Source organism: Parasteatoda tepidariorum, chromosome 10, assembly GCF_982258835.1.
Source record: "Parasteatoda tepidariorum strain Cologne lab strain chromosome 10, Ptep-v5.0, whole genome shotgun sequence".
In the NCBI taxonomy this organism is placed as follows: domain Eukaryota; kingdom Metazoa; phylum Arthropoda; class Arachnida; order Araneae; family Theridiidae; genus Parasteatoda; species Parasteatoda tepidariorum.
Genome location: NC_141764.1, coordinates 60,834,182 through 60,857,398, shown reverse-complemented (window position 1 = coordinate 60,857,398; position 23,217 = coordinate 60,834,182). Strand labels below are relative to the sequence as shown.

The 23,217-nt window shown below is 33.0% G+C and overlaps 2 protein-coding genes across 2 annotated transcripts in view; one reads left to right on the top strand and one right to left on the bottom strand.

The window, feature by feature from the left end:
- LOC107448467 (serine--tRNA ligase, mitochondrial) overlaps positions 1–23,217 on the top strand; it is a 45,573-nt gene extending 22,356 nt beyond the window's left edge. The window contains exon 3 of the mRNA XM_043053963.3: positions 1–23,217. This exon is cut by the window's left edge and continues 11,553 nt beyond it. The gene's annotated coding sequence lies outside the window, so the exon portion shown is untranslated.
- Positions 14,871–16,018, bottom strand: LOC147802978 (uncharacterized; the record flags this gene model as incomplete). Its single annotated transcript, XM_087152795.1, has 2 exons — positions 14,871–15,321; positions 15,966–16,018. Coding segments are annotated over 2 exons (504 nt in total), but the record flags the coding sequence as incomplete, so codon positions are not given.

Below are 23,217 nucleotides of genomic sequence, written 5' to 3'. Positions count from 1 at the left end.
TGAGTTCAGTTGAGGGTGCCTGGAGTAGTATGTATGTTTCAATTACCTTAATACCTAGTTCAGAATTTATAGTATGAAACACTTCACAATTAAACTGAGTTCCAAGATCACTTAAAATCATGGTCACTCTACCAAACAATGACATATATTTTAGTAAATGTTGGACCATAGTATTAGCAGTCAAGTTTTTTAAATGATATAACACTGTAAACTTACTGAAGTGATCTATAACAGTTAACACATGCCCAGTGTGTTTAATAGGTCCTACAATATCAATACTAATAAAATCCCCAGGACGAGTAGGTATGTACACATTTTTTAAGGGGGCTGGTTTGACACAATAATGAATAACAAAAGAATCAATTTAAGAAATAAAATATTTACTATCAAGTGAAACATTTAAAACATTATTTATTTACATTTCTTATTTTTTTTAATTTCATTCATAAAAACAATATTACATCTCTTTCCTTCTTCACCAGACAAACCTTACAGGATTATACAAAATATCTGAAATAAAAAAAAAAGAAATCACTTTCATGATAAAACTTTACCAACACATTATTAGAATAAGGGAGATTAAATACCACTAATTTAAAATCATTTAAGTCTTCAGGTATCCCTTTTAATTTTATTTTAAGTTTGAGAGACATTTTTATTATAGTTCTAGGAGTACTCTATACACTAATGAAAGATGGCAGGTATATTTGGTTTTGTAGTTTTTATGTTTGAATTGAAATTTGTTTTAAGAAAAATAAATTGTATTTATAAACGAAGACTATTAAAAATGTAAGTATATTGAAAAGTTTGTAAGGTACACTTACATACTTACTATCATTGTAGAAAAGTAAAGTATCAAAAGAAAAATGTAAAGTATCAATAGTTAGCTTTTTTATTTTTATTTCCAATGGCAAGGCAAAAATAAAAATAAATGAACAGGAACAGAAGTAAAGATGACTTCCAATAAAGCCCAGTCTCGGAGTCGCCCCTAAGGACTGCACAGTGTTGGAGGTGGTGTTTATTCATAGGGATATTAGAGTTACAGAGGGGTAGTAAGGGCTTGAAAAGATCATAATACGGTGAAGGCAAGGCAATCGTGTCCGGTTAGTAGACGGAATTGGGCCACAACGTGCAGACGTGGACGGCCAGGAACCCTCAAAACATCTTCAGCTTTCCAGTGCTTAGATTTTACTCTGTCATTTATTTGTTTACTGAATTGCCCTTTTAAAGTTTGCTTTAAATGAAGCTTCACAGAATGAAAAGAAAGTGGAGAGGAACTCGATTGAAGAAGCCTCGAGCCCTTTTTTGACGCATCTTTTGTAATCTAAATGTTGTAATTAATTAATAAATAGGGCTTGTTAAATATAAGAGTGTTATTTCCTAAAGCCCCACGCTATGGGACAGCACACTGGCGACGAGTTGGTGAATTTTATTTTCCATTAATACAAAATATCATCGCTTGAAAAAGTTTCGTTTCAAAACGAAACTAATTTGGATTAAGGTTTCAAGTACCTGAAGATTGGTAAAAATTTTGCTCTTGAAGACAGCTCCAGGTAGGACAATTTATTTCTTTTTCCAAGTGGAAGACCTCATCTCTCAATTAGTTGAACAAAATAAATTGTTAATGTCGGTGCTGCAGCTGAAAGACGAAATCAGAAACAAAAGTAACGTTACTGGTGTGAATTTCGAGAAATTCGATGATTCCCAAGAAACATTTGAATCTTTTTGGGGGCGGTTTGAGGCTTTTTTGGACATACAAAATGTTCCGAATAAAAAACGAGTTTTTTTTTTTTTTTTTTGCAGATTATTAAAATTTTACTATTTTTCAATATTTTTAAAGAATAATTCTTAAACACGCAACAAAAGTTAAACGGTTCTTAAACAGAACTTACCGCCTGCGACGGCGCTTCCGGACTCTAGGCTCCTCATAGTTATGGTATGGGTCCAGATCTCTGAGCCTTTTAGCCACAGGCCTGTCATCATCGTCCTTGTCATCTGTTAATGCAGCAGAGTAACTGAATTTGCTCAGCAATTCCAGATTTGTCCTTCTTTCACCTGCAAATTTTTTTTTTAAATTTCGTTTTAGAATTTCTAACAAATGTATACAGATAATTTTAATTGTAGAAAATATAAATTAAAAGCCATAATATATTGCTTTCTCCCTTTTTGTTTTTAATTTGGATTTTTGACTAACAAAATATGGGGGCCACAATTTGTACAAATCAAAAACTTTTTAATCACAATTATAAATTTTTTTTTATAGAAGCAAATATCATGTAGAAAATCATTTTTAAAAGCTTTTTGCTATTTTTTGAAAAAATTTACACTATTTTGATTTATTAAATTTTAAATGACCAAATACGGAAATGGAACGACTTTGATCAAGTACTTCTTAAATGATGGGTTTTTCATAACTCAAAACTATTCAACAGATTTGACTCAAATCTTGTTCAGTTTAAATGAATAGTTTAGAAGGTTGTAAGAATTTGTATGTCTTACAATTTATTTTTTTTTAACATTAAATAAAATGATAAACAATTGGAAGAAATAATATTTTTCCTTAAATTTTATTTAACTTTACTTCTTTAGGAATTATGTAATTTTTGTTCTTATTTTGTTGTTCAAAAATTATAAGCCAATAGTGGTAATACAAAAAGGTTACATGCACTTAAAAGATTTAAAAGTTAAAACCAGCAACAAGTCAGGGCCGGAGAGGTATGCAAGTCAAGACTAAAACACAAGAGTAAAAGCAAGTGTGCCCGGATGCCGGCCGATGGCTCTACTGGGAGAACGAATGAAGAACTGGAGAGGAGGGCCGGTGAGACTAGACCTGATTAATTTTTAGTAGATCTTCTAGTGTGACCCTAATGATTTCCTTGACGATATTTTTGCAGTCATTACTTGAGAAGATCTGATGCTCAGTTTTATTAGTAAAGATATCCCCTTGGAGTGCCCGGAAGCGTGCACAATCAAAAAGTAGATGGTGAATGGTTTGTTCTTCCGTGCAATATTGACAGATACCACTTTTGTTGAAAAACCTTTTTTGATACACTCCGAACACTCCGTGGCCAGTAATGAATTGATTTAGGTAAAAGTTTGTAAGTAACCTTTTAGTTGATGGTGTTTTAATGAGATCATAGGTTTGTCTCCCTTTTGGACAAATATAGGAATAAGTAGCCAAGTTTTTTTTATATATAACGCAATGTGTACCAAAATATTCGTTTTGTTAACATCGTGTCGACGATGTCAATGCTGGGAGGTGGATGGTTTCTAAATTATTGAACAATATCTTTTCGGGATATCGAACGAGGAAATTTTGCTGCATCGATAGAAAAAAATTATACTTATTTAAAGTAGTAACACTTACGTGGTTTGACTGCAGGACGAGCTTGGGCAACACCAGCAGCAGCCAAGACACCAGATGAGATAACAGAAGCTGCGGAGACAGGAGGAGACCCAGCTGCAGTTACATCATCTTCTTCACCACTGATTAACTGTAAATAAAGATAGTATTTAGTAGGTTGTTTTCTCCAGAAAAGGTCACAATTACTATTTTCAGACAAGGTAAACGATGATAAAAGATGTTCTTTTCGTTAGTAGAGGGTTGGTATCGATATTTCAGTTCGTAATACCACTGAAATCCATTCGTATTTAGCATAACATCAGAAAAATATTTTCAATACAATGCCTTATTCCAAAAGCCTTATAGCTCTCGGAAAAAAGTAAATAAAAAAACTTACCGCCTGCGACGGTGACGGCGGACTCTTGACTCCTCATAATACGTGTAGGGGTCTAAATCCCTCAGTCTTTTAGCAACCTCATCCTCTGTTAACTTAGCTGAACTAAGCATTTCCAGTCTTGTTTTCCTTTTACCTGCAAATTTTTTTTAAATTTCTTTTTAGAATTTCTAACAAATGTGCGAAGAAATTATCCTTCGATACTGATTTCTTTTACCTTAGTAAAAGTTTGGATGCTTATTTTGGAGGCATAAATCACACTTCATAATTATTTGCTTTATATAACAAAAAATTTTTTTTTTCCAAATTGCTTTCTTCATTTGTTTAAATTAAAAGGTTATCTATCCTTAGAATGTTATCTAATAGCTCAAAAAGTGGTCTATTTGAATTAGAAAAAACAAGAACAAAAATTTATCACAAAAAATTTAAAACTCTTAAAAATTCTGTGTTAAAGATTTACTATCTTTTATTCAAAATCTTGAGTTCAGAAAGAAATTGCCACATAAGTATTTTCCTTTTCATCAACATAACTGGCTTGCGTTATTGGATCGGATATTATTATCTTAGCCATGAGAACTACTCGTGATCAATTTTTAGTTTCACAAACAAAAATTTGATTCATAAGTAGAGTAAATAAACAAGTAAAGTTCAATATTAAAATAATCGTTTTACTGGAATCAGCATTTACTGTAGTCTGATTGAAATCAATGATACTATCGGAATGTAGATTCCAAGAATTTAAATTATATTTTTTTTAAATTTTTTTTTTAAGTCTCCTTTTATTATTTTTTTTAAAATTTTTTTAAAAACTTTTTATTTATTTTTTTTAAAATCTTTTTTTCAGTCTTTTCCTTTTTAATTTTTTATACAAACTGGACAAATGATACAATCACATTTAATCCTCTTTGAGATGATCCCTACCAACCAGGCTATCCCAGCCTTTTAGAAATTTGAACTTTAAATTTAAAGTTAAACTAAAAAAAGTAAAAGAGTAAATAAATAAACATAAAATCTAAATAAAGCCTTTTTTTAGATGAATTTTAATGTTTAGTTGCTAAACGCTTGCGTATACTTTGTTTTATACGCAAGCTGTTTTAAAATTCTTAACACAAATTGCTTTTTGTTTTAAAATTCTTAACGCAAATTGCTCAAGCTGTAGATTAGTGATAGCGAGCAGGGAGCGTATGATTCAATATACTTTAAATAAGAGAAAATTAGTTAATGTTTAAGCCAAAACTGATTATTTCTTTTTAAAAAATTAAATTTTTTATTATTGTAATTTATTGGCAATAGAAATATAATCTTTTGCAGCTACGGAGTCTTACTTTCGAACATAAACTTTATTTAAAATTGAACTTAGTTTAGGCGCAGATAAATTGTAGTTTCACATCTTTCTTCATATATGTATTTTCGAAATAATAAAAGAAACTTACTGCCTGCGACGGCGACGGTGTACCCTCGTCTCCGTGTAGTAATAGTAAGGGCTCAAATCCCTTAGTCGTTTAATAATGGGGGCATCATCTGATAACTTTGCAGAAAAACTTGAGTCACCGAGCATTTCCAGTCTTGTTTTCCTTTTACCTGCAAAATTTTTTTTAAATTTCTTTTTAGAATTTCTAACAAATGTGCACAATTTTAAGCGTAGAAAATATAAATTAAAAGCCTTTATATATTGCCTACTCTCTCTCCTTTTTTTTTTAATTTGGATTTTTGACTAACAAAATATGGGAGTAGCCACAATTTGAAAAATATAATCCCGTTAAATTAGTCAGGAGAGCGTTCAAAAGTTTAGATTGTTAATTTTTTTAAACGATATTTTGTAAAAATTCGTGAATTTTTTAACAAATCAAAAACTTTTTAATCCCAATTATAATTTTTTTTTATAAAAGCAAATATCATGTAGAAAATTATTTACCTGGTATGACAGGAGCAGGGACACCAGCATCAATAATCTCAACTGATGACTCACCACTGCTTAACTGTAAACAGAGAGAGGCACCATTTTTTCTAAGTCCATCTGACTGATAAGTGCATTTATATGCTGTGCATGGGATCCTTGTGACACCCCTTTTGCCAGTGCAGCTGGAAAAAACACCACGAATTTTCGCCTTTTGGACATTTTTGATGTTGCGACTTGGCACTGTTGATATATTATGATACAACGTAGCATATATTGCTGTTTTCATATTAGTCAAGTGTCCTTTATTGTTGCGTATGGCGTTTGCATAATAACGTGTATGTTTTTTTATTGCATCTTGTTTCAAGCTTCCTTGTTTTTTTCTTTCCTCCAAGGGTGACACCTTTAGCTTTCCATTCTTCAACAAGTTTTCGTAAAGCTGTACCAAGTCTTTTACTAATATGATTGATGCATTCTTCTTTGGAAATTTGAACGTTAGCATCATAAATATTATTGTTGAAAAGTTCATTATAGGCTTTCGAATCCCCGTCTGAAAGAACCGTTGTGTAGCGAAAGCTGTCCTCCTCTGAACGTTTCCATAATCTTAATTCTGCTGCTACCTCCATCGAGCCAGATTTTCCCTTGTGATTTATACTACATGATTCTGCATGGCCCTCATACCATATATGAAACTCTGCTAAACTTTCACCTAGTGTAATTTTTGAATGTTCACACTGAGAGCATTTTTGAACATAATTTCAAAATCTAAAACAAATCCTGTAAATAGATCGATAACACATCCCACTAACCATCCAATTTGAGATGAGTGGCCCCAAGTCAGCCAACTTTTATCATATGAGACTCCAATCTTAGCAGGTTGATCACTATCTTCAAAACCATACTCTTTTCGCACATCACAATGTATCTTTTTCAACAAATTGTTCGTGAATGAATATATTGTCTTACCCAATTCTGTTTTTATTCTGGTAAATGTTCTACTCGACATTATTTTCATATTCATATACATGCACAATGTATCACTCTTGTACGATAGCTGAAAATTATATGAGGAAAGTTAAAATATTATTTCTCAAAAAAAAATATTGTTAACGTAAAAAAAATGAATAACACACCAAAATACTACTTTCTTTCCCCCTTTAAATGTTATTTCATGCTACCAGGCCAAATACTGAGATTTAACGAATATCAAGCATAAAACAGCCAAAATAGAAAAAACATTATTTTATTTAAATAACAGTTTAAATTCATTGAACTCAAAATCGAAAAAATCAATATAAAGTATACTCTTAAAATTTTAAAGAAAAGCTAATCTTATTTTTTTTGATACCAAATTTAGAAGAAAAAAAACAATATATAAATATTGTAAAGAAACAAGCATGTAACTAATAATTTTATATGATTAAATTATAATTAAAATACTTACCACGTTTCCATTTGTGGAGGAAAATACCACTATTTGTGTATCTAAAAATTCCTCAAACCTTGCAATTTCAGAATATGTGCATGGACCTAATGGAACATCGACGTCTTCATGTAATTGTTTTGCCCTCTTCATTAACGCTGGACGACATGCGTTGCGAAAAGCATTTGTGGATCTTGTATCCCCATCATTCAAAGCAATTGCCCTGACAATAGTCTTTACACAACATAGCCCAATGTCATCTCTTGGTATGAAGATAATTGATCGTTTTCGAAGGTGTTCAATCTCTGCGTTGATTACTCTCTTACTACCACCTCCTGCACCGACATCACGTTTCACTGTTATCACATCGACGGTAAATCCATCCAACAACTTAATTTTGTCCTTCGATTGTAAAACTTTGAGAACGATCCCGAGAAGCTTCTCTAGGGTGAAATCTCTGACTTGTTGCAAAGTGGATGATATTGGCTTATCCAATTCATCTGCCTGGATACAGAATCTCACTAGATCCGTGGGTCTCAACCTAACAAAAGTGCGCCCTATTAACAGCGTGAATAATTCTCTAACAATCTTCACGGCTGTTATCAACGGTTTTTCTCTTAAATATCCTGGTATCCTATCATCATCGATTCTGGCACGGTAGGTAATTTCATTCGCCGGGTATGTATTGTAATCACGCTGACGAAGTGGCACCAATATAATGGCATCGTTCATCTAATAAGAAAAATTAAACAATTAGTGTTACAGATATTTTTGCTGATTGAAAAATTTACGACAAATAGTGTAAAACTGTGTATATGTTCATCACATCCCAAGAAAGACAATTGTGGTAAATCTTCAATTTTGTCACAAATGGAATTAAATGTTTTAACATTAACACCATTTGATTTCAAAACATTCATCACTTGTGATTCAAGGGTTTGAACAAGCACAAAAACACTCTTAGAAGGTGTTACAAGACCACCATAATCTTTAATGTTAATGAGTTTAGTATAACCAGTTTCAATATTGTCGGTTAACATTGCTTGGCAAAGTGAACAATTTGTGACTTTGGATGCACACCTAGCAATGTAACCTACAAGGTAACCTACAACAACATCACTTGAATTTAATGCGGATGTATAATTGTGGTCACATTCTTCTTGCAAATTTAAACAAAATTGCTTAATATCAAGACACTTATCTATTACTGCATCCAGTTTCTCTTCAAACAATATCTTCTTATTGTCGCTGGAATGTCTAGTACTGCAATCTACCAGAGTCTCTAACAACTCAGTTCCAGATACATTCGAATTTTTCGGAGGCTTTATTAAGGAATACGTACCCACTGAGCGAAAAATCTGAAGGAAAGTGTTGGTATGATCGTTAGATCCACAAGCATTTCGCATGATGTGGTATTAACCGAATAGTCATTAAGTAGCTGAACTTAACACTGGCTAGTTAAAAATTCAAATATTTCCAATGTAGCTTTTAAAGTAACTTTTAACCCATAACAAGTAGACTCAGAAATAAAATGATAATCATTCTCAAGAGCAAATGTCTCCCACTCATTAAGGTGGCTCAAAAAATCTTGAATGTGGTATTAAACAAATTGAGGTTTCAAAGAATTAAAATCCAAATATTCATAATTCATACGACATGAAACATAATAACAGATATCAGTGAATAAAACAGTATGAAATTTCTTTACCTTATGGTCAGAACTATTTGGTCTTAAGGCTGTTGTAGGGATCCTTGAGTTCATGCTGTCAATTAGCTTATTTACACGAATAACAAAAGTAATTGTTCCATCACTGTCGGCTAAATTGTCTGTGTGATCTTTATCCACGCCACGCCAGCAGCAACAGAAGCACTAGAAAACTAAAAGAAAGATTTTTTAAAATAAAGTTAAAATCTCTAAAGATGAGAAAATTTAAAGCGATCATAAGTTACCTGAAAAGCTAAAGCCACATTTGTTTTTTGGTAAAACTTCGGTCTCACATGCTCTGGTGTCAATTTCGGACATAGTCTTTAGGGTTATCACATTCAATAACAGCATCCCAGAATGATCACTTAATAGGACCATTTGGTGTCTAAATTATCATTTGATAAAATTAGAAAATGTTCAACTTTATAAACATACGACGACGTTTATCGGGTTGCCTTCACTACACGTCGAAGAGATCGTCGATCCCTGTCGGACATTATTTTGGGCTTGCCGGGTCGGGACTGCAGTTTTATCACTCCCTCTCGTTCCCATTTCATCACGACGTCACCAACTGTTGACCGTGGTATGGTTGAACTTGTCGCAAATGGCACGTATGGAATGACCAAATCGGTGGGCGCCTATAATCATGCCCCTTTCCGCCTCATTCAGCTTTCGCGACCACTCATTTTCACTGTTAACGCTCGTATGGCCGTCGCCTGCTTGCGAATGGTTTTTTCCCCCACCGCAGGTTCCGTATTTATTCCGCCAGGACGAGTCCACCTGCCGTTCAAGGGGTGTCCGGTCATTAATAGCTAGATAGTGTATTTTTCTTATGACTTCATCTGCTATGGGGTGGATCATCATCCTCGCTGCTGTATTCATCACTGCCTGGCAACGATTTTCAGCGTTTTCTGCCATATCGTCTCTAAGGCGAATAATCACTGGAAGATCTTTTTTTTTCTTGCATAGATTCTGTATGTAAGGCAGGGATGCTTTTGACTAAGTCTTTCCAGCACTTCCTAAAATGGGGAAAATAAATGAGGTGTATAAAAAATGTCGAAGCTGTACTATAATAATGATAATAAACTATTTAAAAGTAAATGTTTCAAAGTAAAGACGGGGAAATTGTGATAATTTATTTAATTGATTTAGTGCAACCATTTGGTTAGAACTGTTTTGATTTAAGTTTAAGCATAAAATATAAGTCACTGTAAATACACAGTCCAATTACATTTATGTGACCATCTGTCAAAAACCAGAATATTCACCTTTGGCAGAGTGAACCGCTGCGATACGTGCAAGAGAGTTAATTAGGTTTACTCTTTGTAGCCCCTTGGTTCATCTGGGCAGTCAGTTGCTCAACAGTTGCACGTATATGATTTGGGAAGTTTGCTAAGAAGCATAGGCAAAAAGTTGAATGAGTCAATCAAGGTGACACCCATGCATTCAATACGCATCAATTTTGACCCATTAAGTACTACATTTGGCTTGCGACCTAAAATACATAAAAAAAAAAATACTTTTAGATTCATGTATTTGAATGAAACAATGTTTTTTTTTTTTTTTGAAAAAATGCATAATTACCTTGATTGATGAGCCAGTGTACTATGAATTGTCCATCAAACCCTTTCAGATTATGAGCAATGGCTGTGAATTTTTTATGAGCAGAAGAGAAAAACGCAAAAGTCTTTGCAAGCATTAGCCCCAGAAAAAATCTTTTCCTCTCCATTGAAATATTGAGCCACACAAAAATTTACTGAATGTTCACCCGTCGACTGGTCTGTTTCAAAGTCGAAAAATATATATTTTTCCGAAGAAGCTTTCGGCTCGATCCTCATCATACAGCAGAGATAGTTCTCCCTCGGTACATATTTCCTGCATGGTAGGCAGGTGAAATGCTGGCATTGATGTTTAGCCCGGGGGCAAATTGAGGATTCTAATACAACTTCGCATTTTCTGCATTTATAAACCTGCTGACAATAGTTGATTTTCTGCTTTGGCCCCAGATCTTTGTGGCGTTGAAAGCATCCACGAGAGGTGCATGTTCTATTACAATCCCTGCATACTACTTCGTCTTCCGAAAGGCAACTATATAAATAGCAAATTTTGCTCTTGTGACTACACTGTGCAAATTTTGCACTGTAATGATGGTCAAATGGAGTGTCACAGGGAATACAGTAAAAGTGACTACCATGAAATGCTTTCATGTTTGTGATTAAATCAAAAAGGTGATTATGATGATAAAGAAATAGTTTTTTCAACTTTTCTGCTCCTTTATAGTTAACCTAAATAAAAAAAAAAAACATGTGCAAATATAAATAAATAGTATCTAGATAAAACGAAGTTATATGAAATAATTTTTTTTCTTCTTCTTTTACTTTCCTTATTAAAATTATCACTTGATAACATTAATCTGAATTCCAAGATACTCCTCAAACTTTTTTATCTCAGCTATCCCACACGGTCCTGGAAGAACGCTAGTATTATGATGAAGTTCCTGTGCTCGATTTTTCTGCAAAACATACCTGTTATCTCGTATTTGCTTAGTATTAGGATCATTGTTGATGATAGCTAATCCTACAACGATTGCATGGGCGCAACACATTTGGTCTTCAGTTACAGGTACATACCAGCCAACTTTTAATCCTTTCAAGGATGATTTTCGCCAGTGGTAGTCAAATGTTACATAAATTGCAATTATAGGCAGAAAAATAAGCTTCATTTCGAACAAGATTGTGCAGTTTTCTTACTTACTTTATTTAACAAAAGCTGGGCACCTGGGCCGCGCAGAAGACCCATATTCATCGTGAAATTACAGTAAAATTAGAAAATATAAGCAGTTTGTATACGGAGTCTCTCGGGTGACTGATATTGTAAAGCAAGCACCTTGCTTGTTTAACTGAAAAGAAAGTGAAAATAATTCTAAGCAACTTGCTATAGTAAAGATGGCTGTGTATTTATTGTCCACATGAGGTAGCAGGTTTGAATTTCAAGGCTATAGAAAAGATGGCTGTGAATCTATTGTCAACATTAGGTACTAGGTTCAGATTTCAAGTCTGGTATTGTAGTTGAAGCAGTTGAGATTGTAATCTGTTGATGTTTTGAACTATTGCTATGAACTATTAATATTAGAGTTGGAGATCTTTACTTATGTTGATAGTTTCGGTATGAGGCGTCAGAGTTGAAGTGTGCAGCTATTGGTCTAAGGTTTTTGTCTTTTTTAAAGTTTTCAAATTTAAATATTTCATTGAAGTTACCTGTATTGCAGTTGATAGCTTTGTCATAAAAATCTGCATTAAATTTGTAAATATGCTGAGAGAGAGTCGGGATTTTGAGATCTTTGTGGATGTTTGAATTTCTAATGAACCATCTGGCACAGGTGATTTTACGGAGTATTTTGTTTTGGCACTGGTTCAGTTTCTTCATTAGATGGTCTGGAATTGTGGCCCAAGCAGGAGAAGCATATGTTAGAAAGGGTCGGATCATGGAACTGTATAGCAGTTTTTTGTTTTTAAGTGAAACATTCCGGTTGTAGATGAGAGGTTGAATTGCATTTATTGCTGTATTGGCTTTGTCTATTACATTTTTTATGCGGTCGGTCCAGGTGAGTTTGCTGTTAATGGTGAGTCCGGTTGTGCAGTTTTCAACAGCAGTATTACATATTTATATATATGCTTAATTTTTTTTAAAAATACTGGTGCATCAAAAATATTTTAAATTAAGTTTATAAATGCAAGTAATATATAGAAAGCATACATTTTACTACCACTTTAAATATAGAAATAAAATTTTACGCTTAATGCGTAAAAGTTGGCAGGTATGCAGGTACTGCATACACAGATCATTAACAAAAATTTAAAATATAAAAATATTATCTAACTTATTATCGAGACTATTTCTAAGAAAATAATTACTTTGAAGTAATTTACCCTTTTTTTAAGCGATCAAGCTCGATATTCGTTATTTTCTTTGTTGTTGGGAAAGGAACCATAAAAGAACAGCTGTTACACTCCACTGTGAGGTTTGACTAAAGTCCATACCTTGAATCTTTAAGAATCTTATCTATCTAATATTTGCTGGATACATTCAAAACAAGATAGGGCAGAAAGTAAACATACAAGAAATTCCTTCTGTCTGTCTTCTTCTTCGTCCACCTTCTGTCCACCACCTTCGTCCACCTTCTGTTCACCAAGAACACCTTCTGTCGTCCAGTGCCTGTTTTTCGAGTTGTTCGGTGCTCGTCGGTCCACTGCTTCCAAACTCGCATCACTGTGGAACTGTTCCGCTGCATACGAGCTGCTATTGCGCGATAGGAAAATCCTCCTTCTTGAAGGCCGATTATCCTCCCTCGTTCAAACTCCGTAAGTTGCTTGAATTTCTTATTCTTCCGTCGTGGAGGCATACTCAGGTCTCACTAAACGTTTGCCACTAACAAATAATCATAGACTATTTTCAACGTCCCGCTACAGCACTTTATTTATACGCTTTCAGCATCAATTCAGAGGGCGCTGCGCGCGCCACGCACGCGCGATGGCTCTGAAACTTTATTAATTTGCATAATATCCTATAATTGACATTTGCTGCGAATTTCATTTGATTCTGATGATTCCTTCATGGTGTTGCATTTTCTACAAACAGCAGTTTATAAAACAACACATACATCTCCTTGTCGAATAAAGTAGTCAGGAGCCTCCTTTCTTTACAGCCAGGTAGTATGGCTGACTCAGTAGCAAGTGGAAGATCAGCGTGAGCATCGTGGATGGAGGTCGGATATTCTAAGTCAACGTCCAGGATGTATCTGACTGAGCTACCTAGTGGTGTCCCCAACACATCCGTAGTTTTATTTTTGAACTCTGTTCCATCATCAGATTGAAGTAATTCAGGTTTTAGTTCCTTAAAAACAGATTCTAAGGCTACTTTTAAATTTTTTCCCGTTTTATCTTTTAGCCGTATGGCCCAGGCTAGTTTGCGAAAACGTCAATACATGTTAATAAGTAATTGTACCCTGTATTGAATTTAGAAAGAGATTGCATGTCGCATTGCATTTTTTAAAAAAAAAATTTGTGAGAAATTTTAAAAGGTAATTCTTTTTAAACAGCAAACATACGTATAACTTTCTCTCTCACTTTAGTTTCTCGTTGCCCTGATTTAAGGGAACTCCTGTGTCAAAAGGCACATCGTCTCCGCAGATACTTATGTTTTCAAAGATTACATTCTCTTTGATGCACATATTGTGCAACACAGCACAGGCATTTATGATTTGTGCTGCAGTTTCTGGCAAGTGATTCAGTACTCTGTGCTTTAAAAGGCACCGAAATCTGCTTTTCAGTGTTCCATTGCACCGTTCAACGGTACCCCGCCAGAAACGTGCCTCCTATTGTATTCTTCCTCAGAGGAAGACAAGTTGTCCCCACTGATGGGAGTTAGCAGCCATGGCTCAAGAAGATATCCAGAATCTCCTATTCGAATAAACAATCGACAACAATTAGGCTATGAATATTATAATACTATAGTTACATTCAGAAATGAGATTAGTAAAAGCAATTTCTTTTATATTAATGCAAAAAACTGGTACTTTTTGTCTCAAATACATCCCTTAGATGAAACTTTCACAAAAATTATGTTATTGAATTAATTTACAAATTGAATGAAAAACTAAATATAATTTTAAATCCACTCTTTTCAATATGTTTACATTCTGTATTAAACTCTATTCACTAATATTTTTTAAATAAAAGTTGCTAAATATAGTTTATTTATCTGCCACAACAAGATCCCCAGGCTGAAAAACAGTATTTACATTACAATTTTTAAAAAGCTCTTTATCGGAAGTCGATCCCGGATACATCTCACTAGTGTAAGTAATAACACCATTTGGAGCTACTCCAATTAGAGCCTTCATTGTATGCCGATGTTTATAAGAGCTGTAAATCAGCCTCTGATGAGACATTTTTTTGGGTCTTCACAAAAATCAGTGCAGTCAATAACCATCCGGCAAATCCTAAAGTTCATAAAGCATGAGGGCAAACACAACTCATTTTTAACTTGTGTTGGTACAATTGCCATTAGACAATTGTACAACACCTCATGCAGACAGTAAAGCCAAGTTCAAAAAACATTAGTTATAGTACCTACACTTACTTGGAATCGAACACCAAGATCAGTGTGAGTGTGATTCAACTTTAATTTCATTAAAGTCACCAACAACTGATCTTTTCGATGCAAGCAAGTTACATTCAATTCTTCATAATACGTGTCTAACACCTTATCACAATTAGAAAATATAATATTGAAAATTTCCTTATTAGGTAACCCTGTATAATGCATGATATGATCATTATTATTTTCTATACTAAAAAACTCGAATGGCTGCTTCTTCAAAAATTCCTGCTGTGACAAAGCGTTTTTCAATCTTAAATTTCCCTCCTTCAGTTTGAGGTTCTCCTCTTTCAAATTGGCGATTTTTTGAGTAAGTGTCTGAATATCAGCAGCAGCAAGAGACTGGGACACAGTGGAGGTAAGTGAACAGTCAGAAACTAAAGGAGTTGCTGATATGTTTCTAAAATAAAAACATATAAATGTATTGTAATCATATTTCATTAAGCATGTCATAAATTGAGTAATATATAATAATAAAATAAATATATACTGCAAAGCATAATTTTAATTCAGGTAAAGATCAAATCAATTGTCAAGAAAGTTGAAGGTTTTATGAACAAAGTAAAAGAAAAAAATGTTTTGGAATAACAAACTGGCCTAATGTTATTCCCTTATATTTAATGTAAGCCAATTTCTTATTCAAAACCACTTTGAACATGGGTGTAAATTAAGTTCTCCATCGAGTAGCAGAGTAGTTACTATAATTTCAAAGCAGTTTGTAGTCACTACATTAAAAAAAAAGAAGTCAAAAACTACTTTAGTAATAGCGTAATAAATAGTAAAATAATGTAGTTTTTACACATACTTTGAACAGATATACCTTGTACGAAAGTCATAATAAGTAAATAACTAATATTTTTTTTAAAAAAATTGTAAGAAATTATACAAGACATTAATGTAGATAATACTTTTAAATGCGGAATACATATCAGATATACTGAGGAGGAGAAACATAATATATATACCATTTCGACAAAACTGTTAGAATCCAATATTGAAATACCTTTTTTTAAAGCTTTTTCAGGAGATTGAAAATTTAAAATCTTATCCTTATTGTGCTCAAAAAGCGTTGGCCCATTTTCTTTTAATCCGTCTTTGAAATTTCACTGGCATATCACATGATTTTTCGAAATTTGAATATCATCTCTCCTATAAGGCAAATTAAAATTCTTTACTATTATGCAATTAAAGAGACAAAAAAATTATGAAGTTATATTAAGATGAAATTAATTTACCTTTTATTTCTAATCCATATTTTTTGCACCTTTGGATTAACAGGTATTCGAAAAAAGCGACAGGTGTCTCTCAGGTTATAATGTTTACAACCAGGGGCAAAACACATAACCATTTTCAATCCTTTAAATAAATCATCAATAAATTAGAAACATATGTTACATTCAACAAAAATTTAAAATCCATAATCATGAGTAATGTTCAACAAATTTACACAAATACATAATATCCTCTAAATTAAATTTATTAGGCTTTATTAAAAATTCTACATATACAAAGAAGATTGCAATTTTGTTTCTTAATCAAAAAGTCTATGTTCTATTACATCATAAAAATTTAAATTGTTAGATACATTTAATGCAATGGATAGGAAAATTCATGTAATTAAAAATAACCTATATAAATATACTGCAGGCAAAAAGTAGAAAGAAAAGAAATAGCTTTTTTTTTTCATTTATTTTAATCAACTATGCTTGATTAAATTAATAAAGGTACCTTAACACAGTCAACAAAACGACCTCAATATAATTTATTTACATTACAAAAAAAAAGAAAAAAACAGAAAGAAACACATAATTAGCCTTAAAGGAAAATTAATGTTAAAAGTTGTTTGGCAAGTTACTGATTTGGGATCATGCTAAAGAGAAAAAACAGTTAAAAGTAACATGCCAATAAAAAATAATTAGAATCCTAAAAGGTAATAGTAATTTTTACCTAGATTTAGGCGCGGTATAGCCAAACCATGGCTCTTGCGCCAAAAATTTACATCAATCAATCAATCTATTCTTTTGAGTTTCAATTCCATGTCTATTTTTTGTGTACGGCATCATAGACTATAAATAAATAATCTGCATTTATTCCTGCGGTATTGAACGAGATCGGGCACGGATTCCAAATTTGAGGATCCTTAACTTGTTGCATCAAACTGTTTCCCAGTTTGAAAAAATGGAAAAAATGGAATCTGTCCACACACAATCCACTTAAAGTCTTGTGGCATGCACAGTCTTAATAATACCTCCGTGGTCACATAGACTCAAAGTGTTCGTATAATTCAAAATAGTGTAATTCAAAAAGTGTAATTCAAAATATTAGACATGTCATCATAATGCCAATACACTTTATCATTTTTAAAAAAAATTCGTTGGAGATTTCCTCGGAAGTTGAATATTAAATATTAAACACGTGAGCAGATATTGCGATCCATCAGCTGGTGGCAGAGGGCCCACAATGTCAATGTGGACTTGTGAAAATCACTGTCGAGGCAATTTGAAGTTCTGAATCGGGCTGTGACTGTGTTTGATGACTTTTGCTTTTTGGCACTGCAAACAAGACCTAGTCCAAACAGCAATGTCTTTGTTCATTGAGGGCCAAACATACCGTTCAGATAGCATTTTTTGCGAAGCTCGAATGCCAGGGTGAGACAAATTATGGATAGATTCGAATATGCGTTGGCGAAAATTAAGAGGAATGAAAGGTCGTAATTTATTATTGCTAGAATCGCAAAATATATTTAAGCATTCCGTTAATTTAAGAGGTTGCAATAAAAGAGAAGTTTCGTTATTGGAAATTGGGGAATTCAATTCCTCATCGTTGATTTGAGCCAGTGCGATAGCTGAAAAGTCTACAGAAGGAAGATTAATTCTATTAATGCGACTTAAGGCTTCCGCGATTACATTATCAATGCCGGAAACATGTCTAATGTCGATGCTAAACTGCGATATAAAATCGAGGTATCTTAATTGGCGAGGTGAGCATGAGTCGGATTTTTTGCGAAAAGCGTAAGTAAGACAAATGAATGTTAACAAATATGTAATAAATTTACTAGCAAGACCATTTTTTTTGTAAATACAAGGTCTAAGAGTATACATTAAAATTTAGTAAAGAAATTACTATTTCATAAATTAAAAAAAATTGATTTTAGGACACTAGAAAAATTTTGATAGTTAGGTAGAACAAATATATGCACCAAATTTTGCAACTTGATTTATAAAAATAGTGGATGCAATATAAAATCTCAATATTTTTGTATAAAAATGCAAATTCTCAGAATTAATTTTATAATTTTGATGTAGATATTAAATTAAGGAATTAAAGAGGTTTAAAGTAAAAAAAAATATGATCTGTAATTAATAAATTTAAAAAAAAATTAAACTCACAAAAACATTTTACGGATTTGATTAAAGAAATAGTTAAATTACTTTTAATCAGTTAAAGAGATAATTTAGATGCAATTTTTTAAATGAAATTGAGTTTTGTAATTTAGATAAAATTGATTTAAATATTAGATGAAGCATGATTTTGTAAAAGCCATGGCATCCATTTGTTCAAATAAAATTCCTTAAGCAAAGGCAGTGTGAGGAAAAAGACTTTGCTTCCCCGTCATTAGCCGTATAATTTGTGAGGAAACTTTGTTGCTTCCTTCAGTAGCCGTCAAGGGCTGTATAGTGGAATATATGAATGTTCATTTGGGCCAATATTGAATGAATAAAACAATTACGTTTCCAGGAAATAATGTACAAATCGTTGAATGTAAATTTAGATTTTATTAAGTATAATTTGATTCAGAAAGTGGCCACATCTTTATCCAAAATAAGAAATCCCTTAAAGGGATGAAATAATAATACTCTCTATTGAGAGATCATAAAGCCAGAACAACATTTCTGACGGTTAGAAAATTGAGACTGGGAGGCCCCCAAAGGGCTCCCAGCCTCCACAAATTTGAAATTAAAAGTGAATATATTTATTCTCAACGGACAGAAATTATGGGTAGGAGATCCAAAATTTGGCGATTTATCATAATATATCATAGCCAAAAACAAAGCCAACTAGTATATCCACATGGGTTTAAAAGAACACCTTGGCGATCACGAGTCACCAACAAATTTATGTGAATTATTATAACCATGCAACCGAAACATTTAGCCGTTGGAAAATTAGAATAAAAAGTTATAAATAGATTTTTTTTTCGATTAGAGGCGACAGTGAATTAATATGTCTGCATAATAATGAAATAAAAAGAAAGTATCCGTTACATTGATCTGGAAGAGAAGAAATAAATATTTTATGTTCGTTTAAAAAGATTAAGTTTTTGATTTATTTTAAAAATAAGCTTAAGTAATGAAGGATATTTTAAAAAGATCGGAAATACATATGTAATGCCAAATTGTGGCATCACAGGCAGGTATCTCCACTCTTCGTCTTTCAAAACTTCAAAGATAATGCATGATTTTAAAATCCAAATGACAAGGTAGCAAGACTTAGCATTGGAAATGGCTAGTTGCCCTTGCATCTGGTGGTAATAGTCATATGTATTGTTGATAACATACACATCATCGTTGATGATACTCGTATAATCCTTGACCAATTTCGATTTTTCATTGAGATTATCCTCCCGATATTTGTAAGGGCATTTAACTTCCAATATGCTTGTGGAGCCATCCTGATTACGAAAAAATCTATCAGGACTAGCACCAAGCAATCCAGATGAATCAAGCCATAACCCACTTTCTCTCGCATTAACGTTTAAAGTTTTCTCCAACACAGAGACACCAGCTTTTTCATTGTGAAGGCCCCATTGCGTTTGCTTGATTTTGGACAAATCTTTTGAGCCCTCCAGTCGCGTATATAGAGATTTCGGATAGCTGTTTCGTTTCATGACCTTAATAACATAGCCAAAATTGCTGACTGTGAGGTGAAATTTCCTGTACTTTGCCCATTTCTAATTTGAACTTTGTCCTCTCGTTTCCATTTCTATGGAAGATATGTCTTCCAGAGACAATTTTGCCTTCTCAAGAAAAGAAGCAGAATCAAAGGGCGCGTTTTCCTTCGAAAATGAAATTTCCTCCATTGAAACGTGATTCAACGTAGCTGGAGGCGACTCATTTGTCCCGCAGTCAAGAAAACCACACAATAGCATCTTGTTTGCAAATATCATTGTGAAATTCCTTTCTGATGTTGTCTGAGAAAAGGGCTTCGTAACTTTCAATTTTTTGCAAGGGAAAAGCTGATCAACAGTTTGAATGTCTGAAGTTCTCTTTGTTGGCTTTTTAAAATTCCTCCTGCAGAGTTGATCAGTAACTGATACATTATGGTGAGCATATATCGGTGCTGCTGCCATATGGTGACACAAAACTGTTCCTCTAGGACATTCACAGTGTCCACTGTCGACAGAGCCATCTTTCTACAAGAAGCAAGAAGACAAAGTAATTAAAGATTAATAGCAATTAAAAATTTACAATAACTATCAAATCAATATTGCGTAAACATTTTTTAAATAAAGTTAGAGAATGATAAAAATAAAATACAACGTAAAATTAAAGAATATATGGAATAATAGTAAATAAATAAAAAAATTGAGAAATACCACAAACCTGAACAGCATAGGCTTTATCTTTCATACTAGCATCAATAGTTGCTTTAACAATGAACTTCTCCCCGTCATAATTCATCGATTTCACATGGCCAGATTCAACAGCATTTTCGGCCTTTTCCAGAAGATTAGGCTCACTAGCAAAAAAGCAGCGATATGGTGGAATTTTATGATGCTCTTTCTAGCCATGATTAACTAAAGTATAATTACTTATTGATATGATATCTATATTATATAAAACGCTAATACGTACGTATGTATCAATAAAACCGATGATATTTCTTTTCTCGCGTTGGCAACAGTGTTTATTTTTAATTGATAGGCTTCGGCGCGCAAGAGCACGTAGTGAGCATCATATGGCTAATCGGGTGAATTCTCGATGAATTATCAAAAATATTCTCACAAAATTGCCGATGCTTTACATCCGGCGTTTAGCACTATTTCGTATATTGTTTTACAACACATGGTTTTAGCTCTCTGGTGGGAAAGACTTTAAAACAAAACTTACAACAGTTACTTTTCTCAACAGCTGAAATTTAGAATAGTGTGCTTAAGAAAAATATGTGCACTGTTTGCAATTTCAAATTAATATTGAAATGAACAGGTTTAGATTTTTCTACAGTGAAAAGTTTTCGGAACTTCAGTGTTCAAAAATGTATACAAAAGCTAGACGTGAAGAACGTATCCAATGAGCGAGCATCGGATTGCGAAGCAATCCGAAATGAACTGCAACAGCAGTTCCGGGAGTTGGCGAGCGCCAGCGAGCTGGGGGCGAAGCCTCCTAGTCTTAGTTAAATTTAATAGGCTTTGTAAAAACATTCCACATATCATTGATATAATCATTGTAACAATGAAGATTACAATTTTAATACTTATTCAATAAGCCAATGTTTTATTACTTTATAAGAATTTTAATTCTTAAGTGTACAACTCATGAAATAGATTGGAATAACCATTTAATTAAGAATAGGCTATTTTTTAAAAGAATAATGCTTGATTAAATTAGTAAGGGGATCTTAACATAGTCAACAAAATCTAAATAAAATTTATTAGGCTTTATTAAAAATTCTACATATTCAAAGAAGATTGCAATTTTGTTTTTTAATCAAAAAGTCTATACTCTATTACATCATGAACATTTAAATTGTTAGACACATTTTATGGAATAGATAGGAAAATTCATATAATTAAAAATAACCTATATAAATATACTGCAGGCAAAAAGTAGAGAGGGAAAATTTTTTTTTTTCATTTATTTTAATCAATAATGCTTGGTTAAATTAATAAAGGCACCTTAACACAGTCAACAAAACGACCTCAATATAATTTATTAACATTACAAAAAATTTAAAAAAACAGAAAGAAACACATAATTAGCCTTAAAGAAAAATCAATGTTATAAGTTGTAACAGCCTTCCACGCTATGTTTAACAAAAATGACAAATAAATATAATATATTAATATATACATATCAACCTGTCGAAATATAAACAAAACTTAAATCACAAGGCTTAGCAATCAGTATTAAATAAAAACGTTTCTATTAATATTAACTAATTTTTTCAGACTCACACCTTCTTAATTTAATAATATGAACTATTTCTTACCAGAAAAATCCGTTTTTTACTAAAAGAAATCTATTTTTTTATAAAAAATACTTGAAAAAACAAAGTATCACTAAAAAGCCTATTGAAATAGCATTAAGCTGCGCACCAGCGAGGTTTGTTTAGATACGGTTAGAAGAGGGGGGTTCCCGTTCGAACGTGACGTTATTTCCAGATGAAAATTCATTCCATGGCACTCATAGTTTTTTCCCATAAATGTTTTCAGCAATTTTTATAAATTACTAACTATATCACGCATAGCACAACTTTTACTACTCATTCTAACTCTGTTTTTCAAATCTCTATTTTTCTACATTCCAAATATTTTTAATCTGAAGCTGACTTGCTTGCTAATTGCAATTAAAGCTGACTAAATTGCAAACTTGGAAGGATTTTTATCCCAATCTCTTGGTAAGACAATCTGTTGTTTTTTGGTGTATCAGTAGATTTTTTTACATTTTTATTTGTCGTGGATGTGGAAACAATCCAAAAATCTTGGAACCAACTCACGATCATCATTCTCATAACTGCCAGAACAATGTTTTAATATTGAGAAATGCAAATTAACTTTAAAGTTATTTTTGGTAAACTACACTAGCACGCAGCTAATACTAGCATACACGTAATTAAACTTGGAGGTAAGCTTCGTTTAAGCAATCTAAAACACTCTTTATGCATTTTGCTGAGCAATGAAAACTTTAAACCCACTTATCTCCAAACATGATTTTTTTTAGTTGTGCATCTATTGCAGGCTCCTCAAATGGGTAGCGAATTTGTACTCCTCTTCTGGAGTTTTGACCACTGGGGGGAGTCAGACGGAAGTCCTAGGTGGACGATTTCCTCTCCATCAGTGCAAGGATCAACCACTGCAGTTGGTTTCTTCCTCCTGGCAAGATTCTTTTTCCTCCGCAGATATCTATCCTGCTCCTTCCGGATTCTGTGGGAATCCTCAGTGTCGGGTTGGTTCCCTTCGTCCACCCTGACGTCGGTCACCAACGACGTATCCCTGTATGCCGAGAACACGGAATTCATCTTGAACCTGAGCTTTTTATAAATGACTCTCTCTTTCCTGTAGTTAAAGTAGCATCTT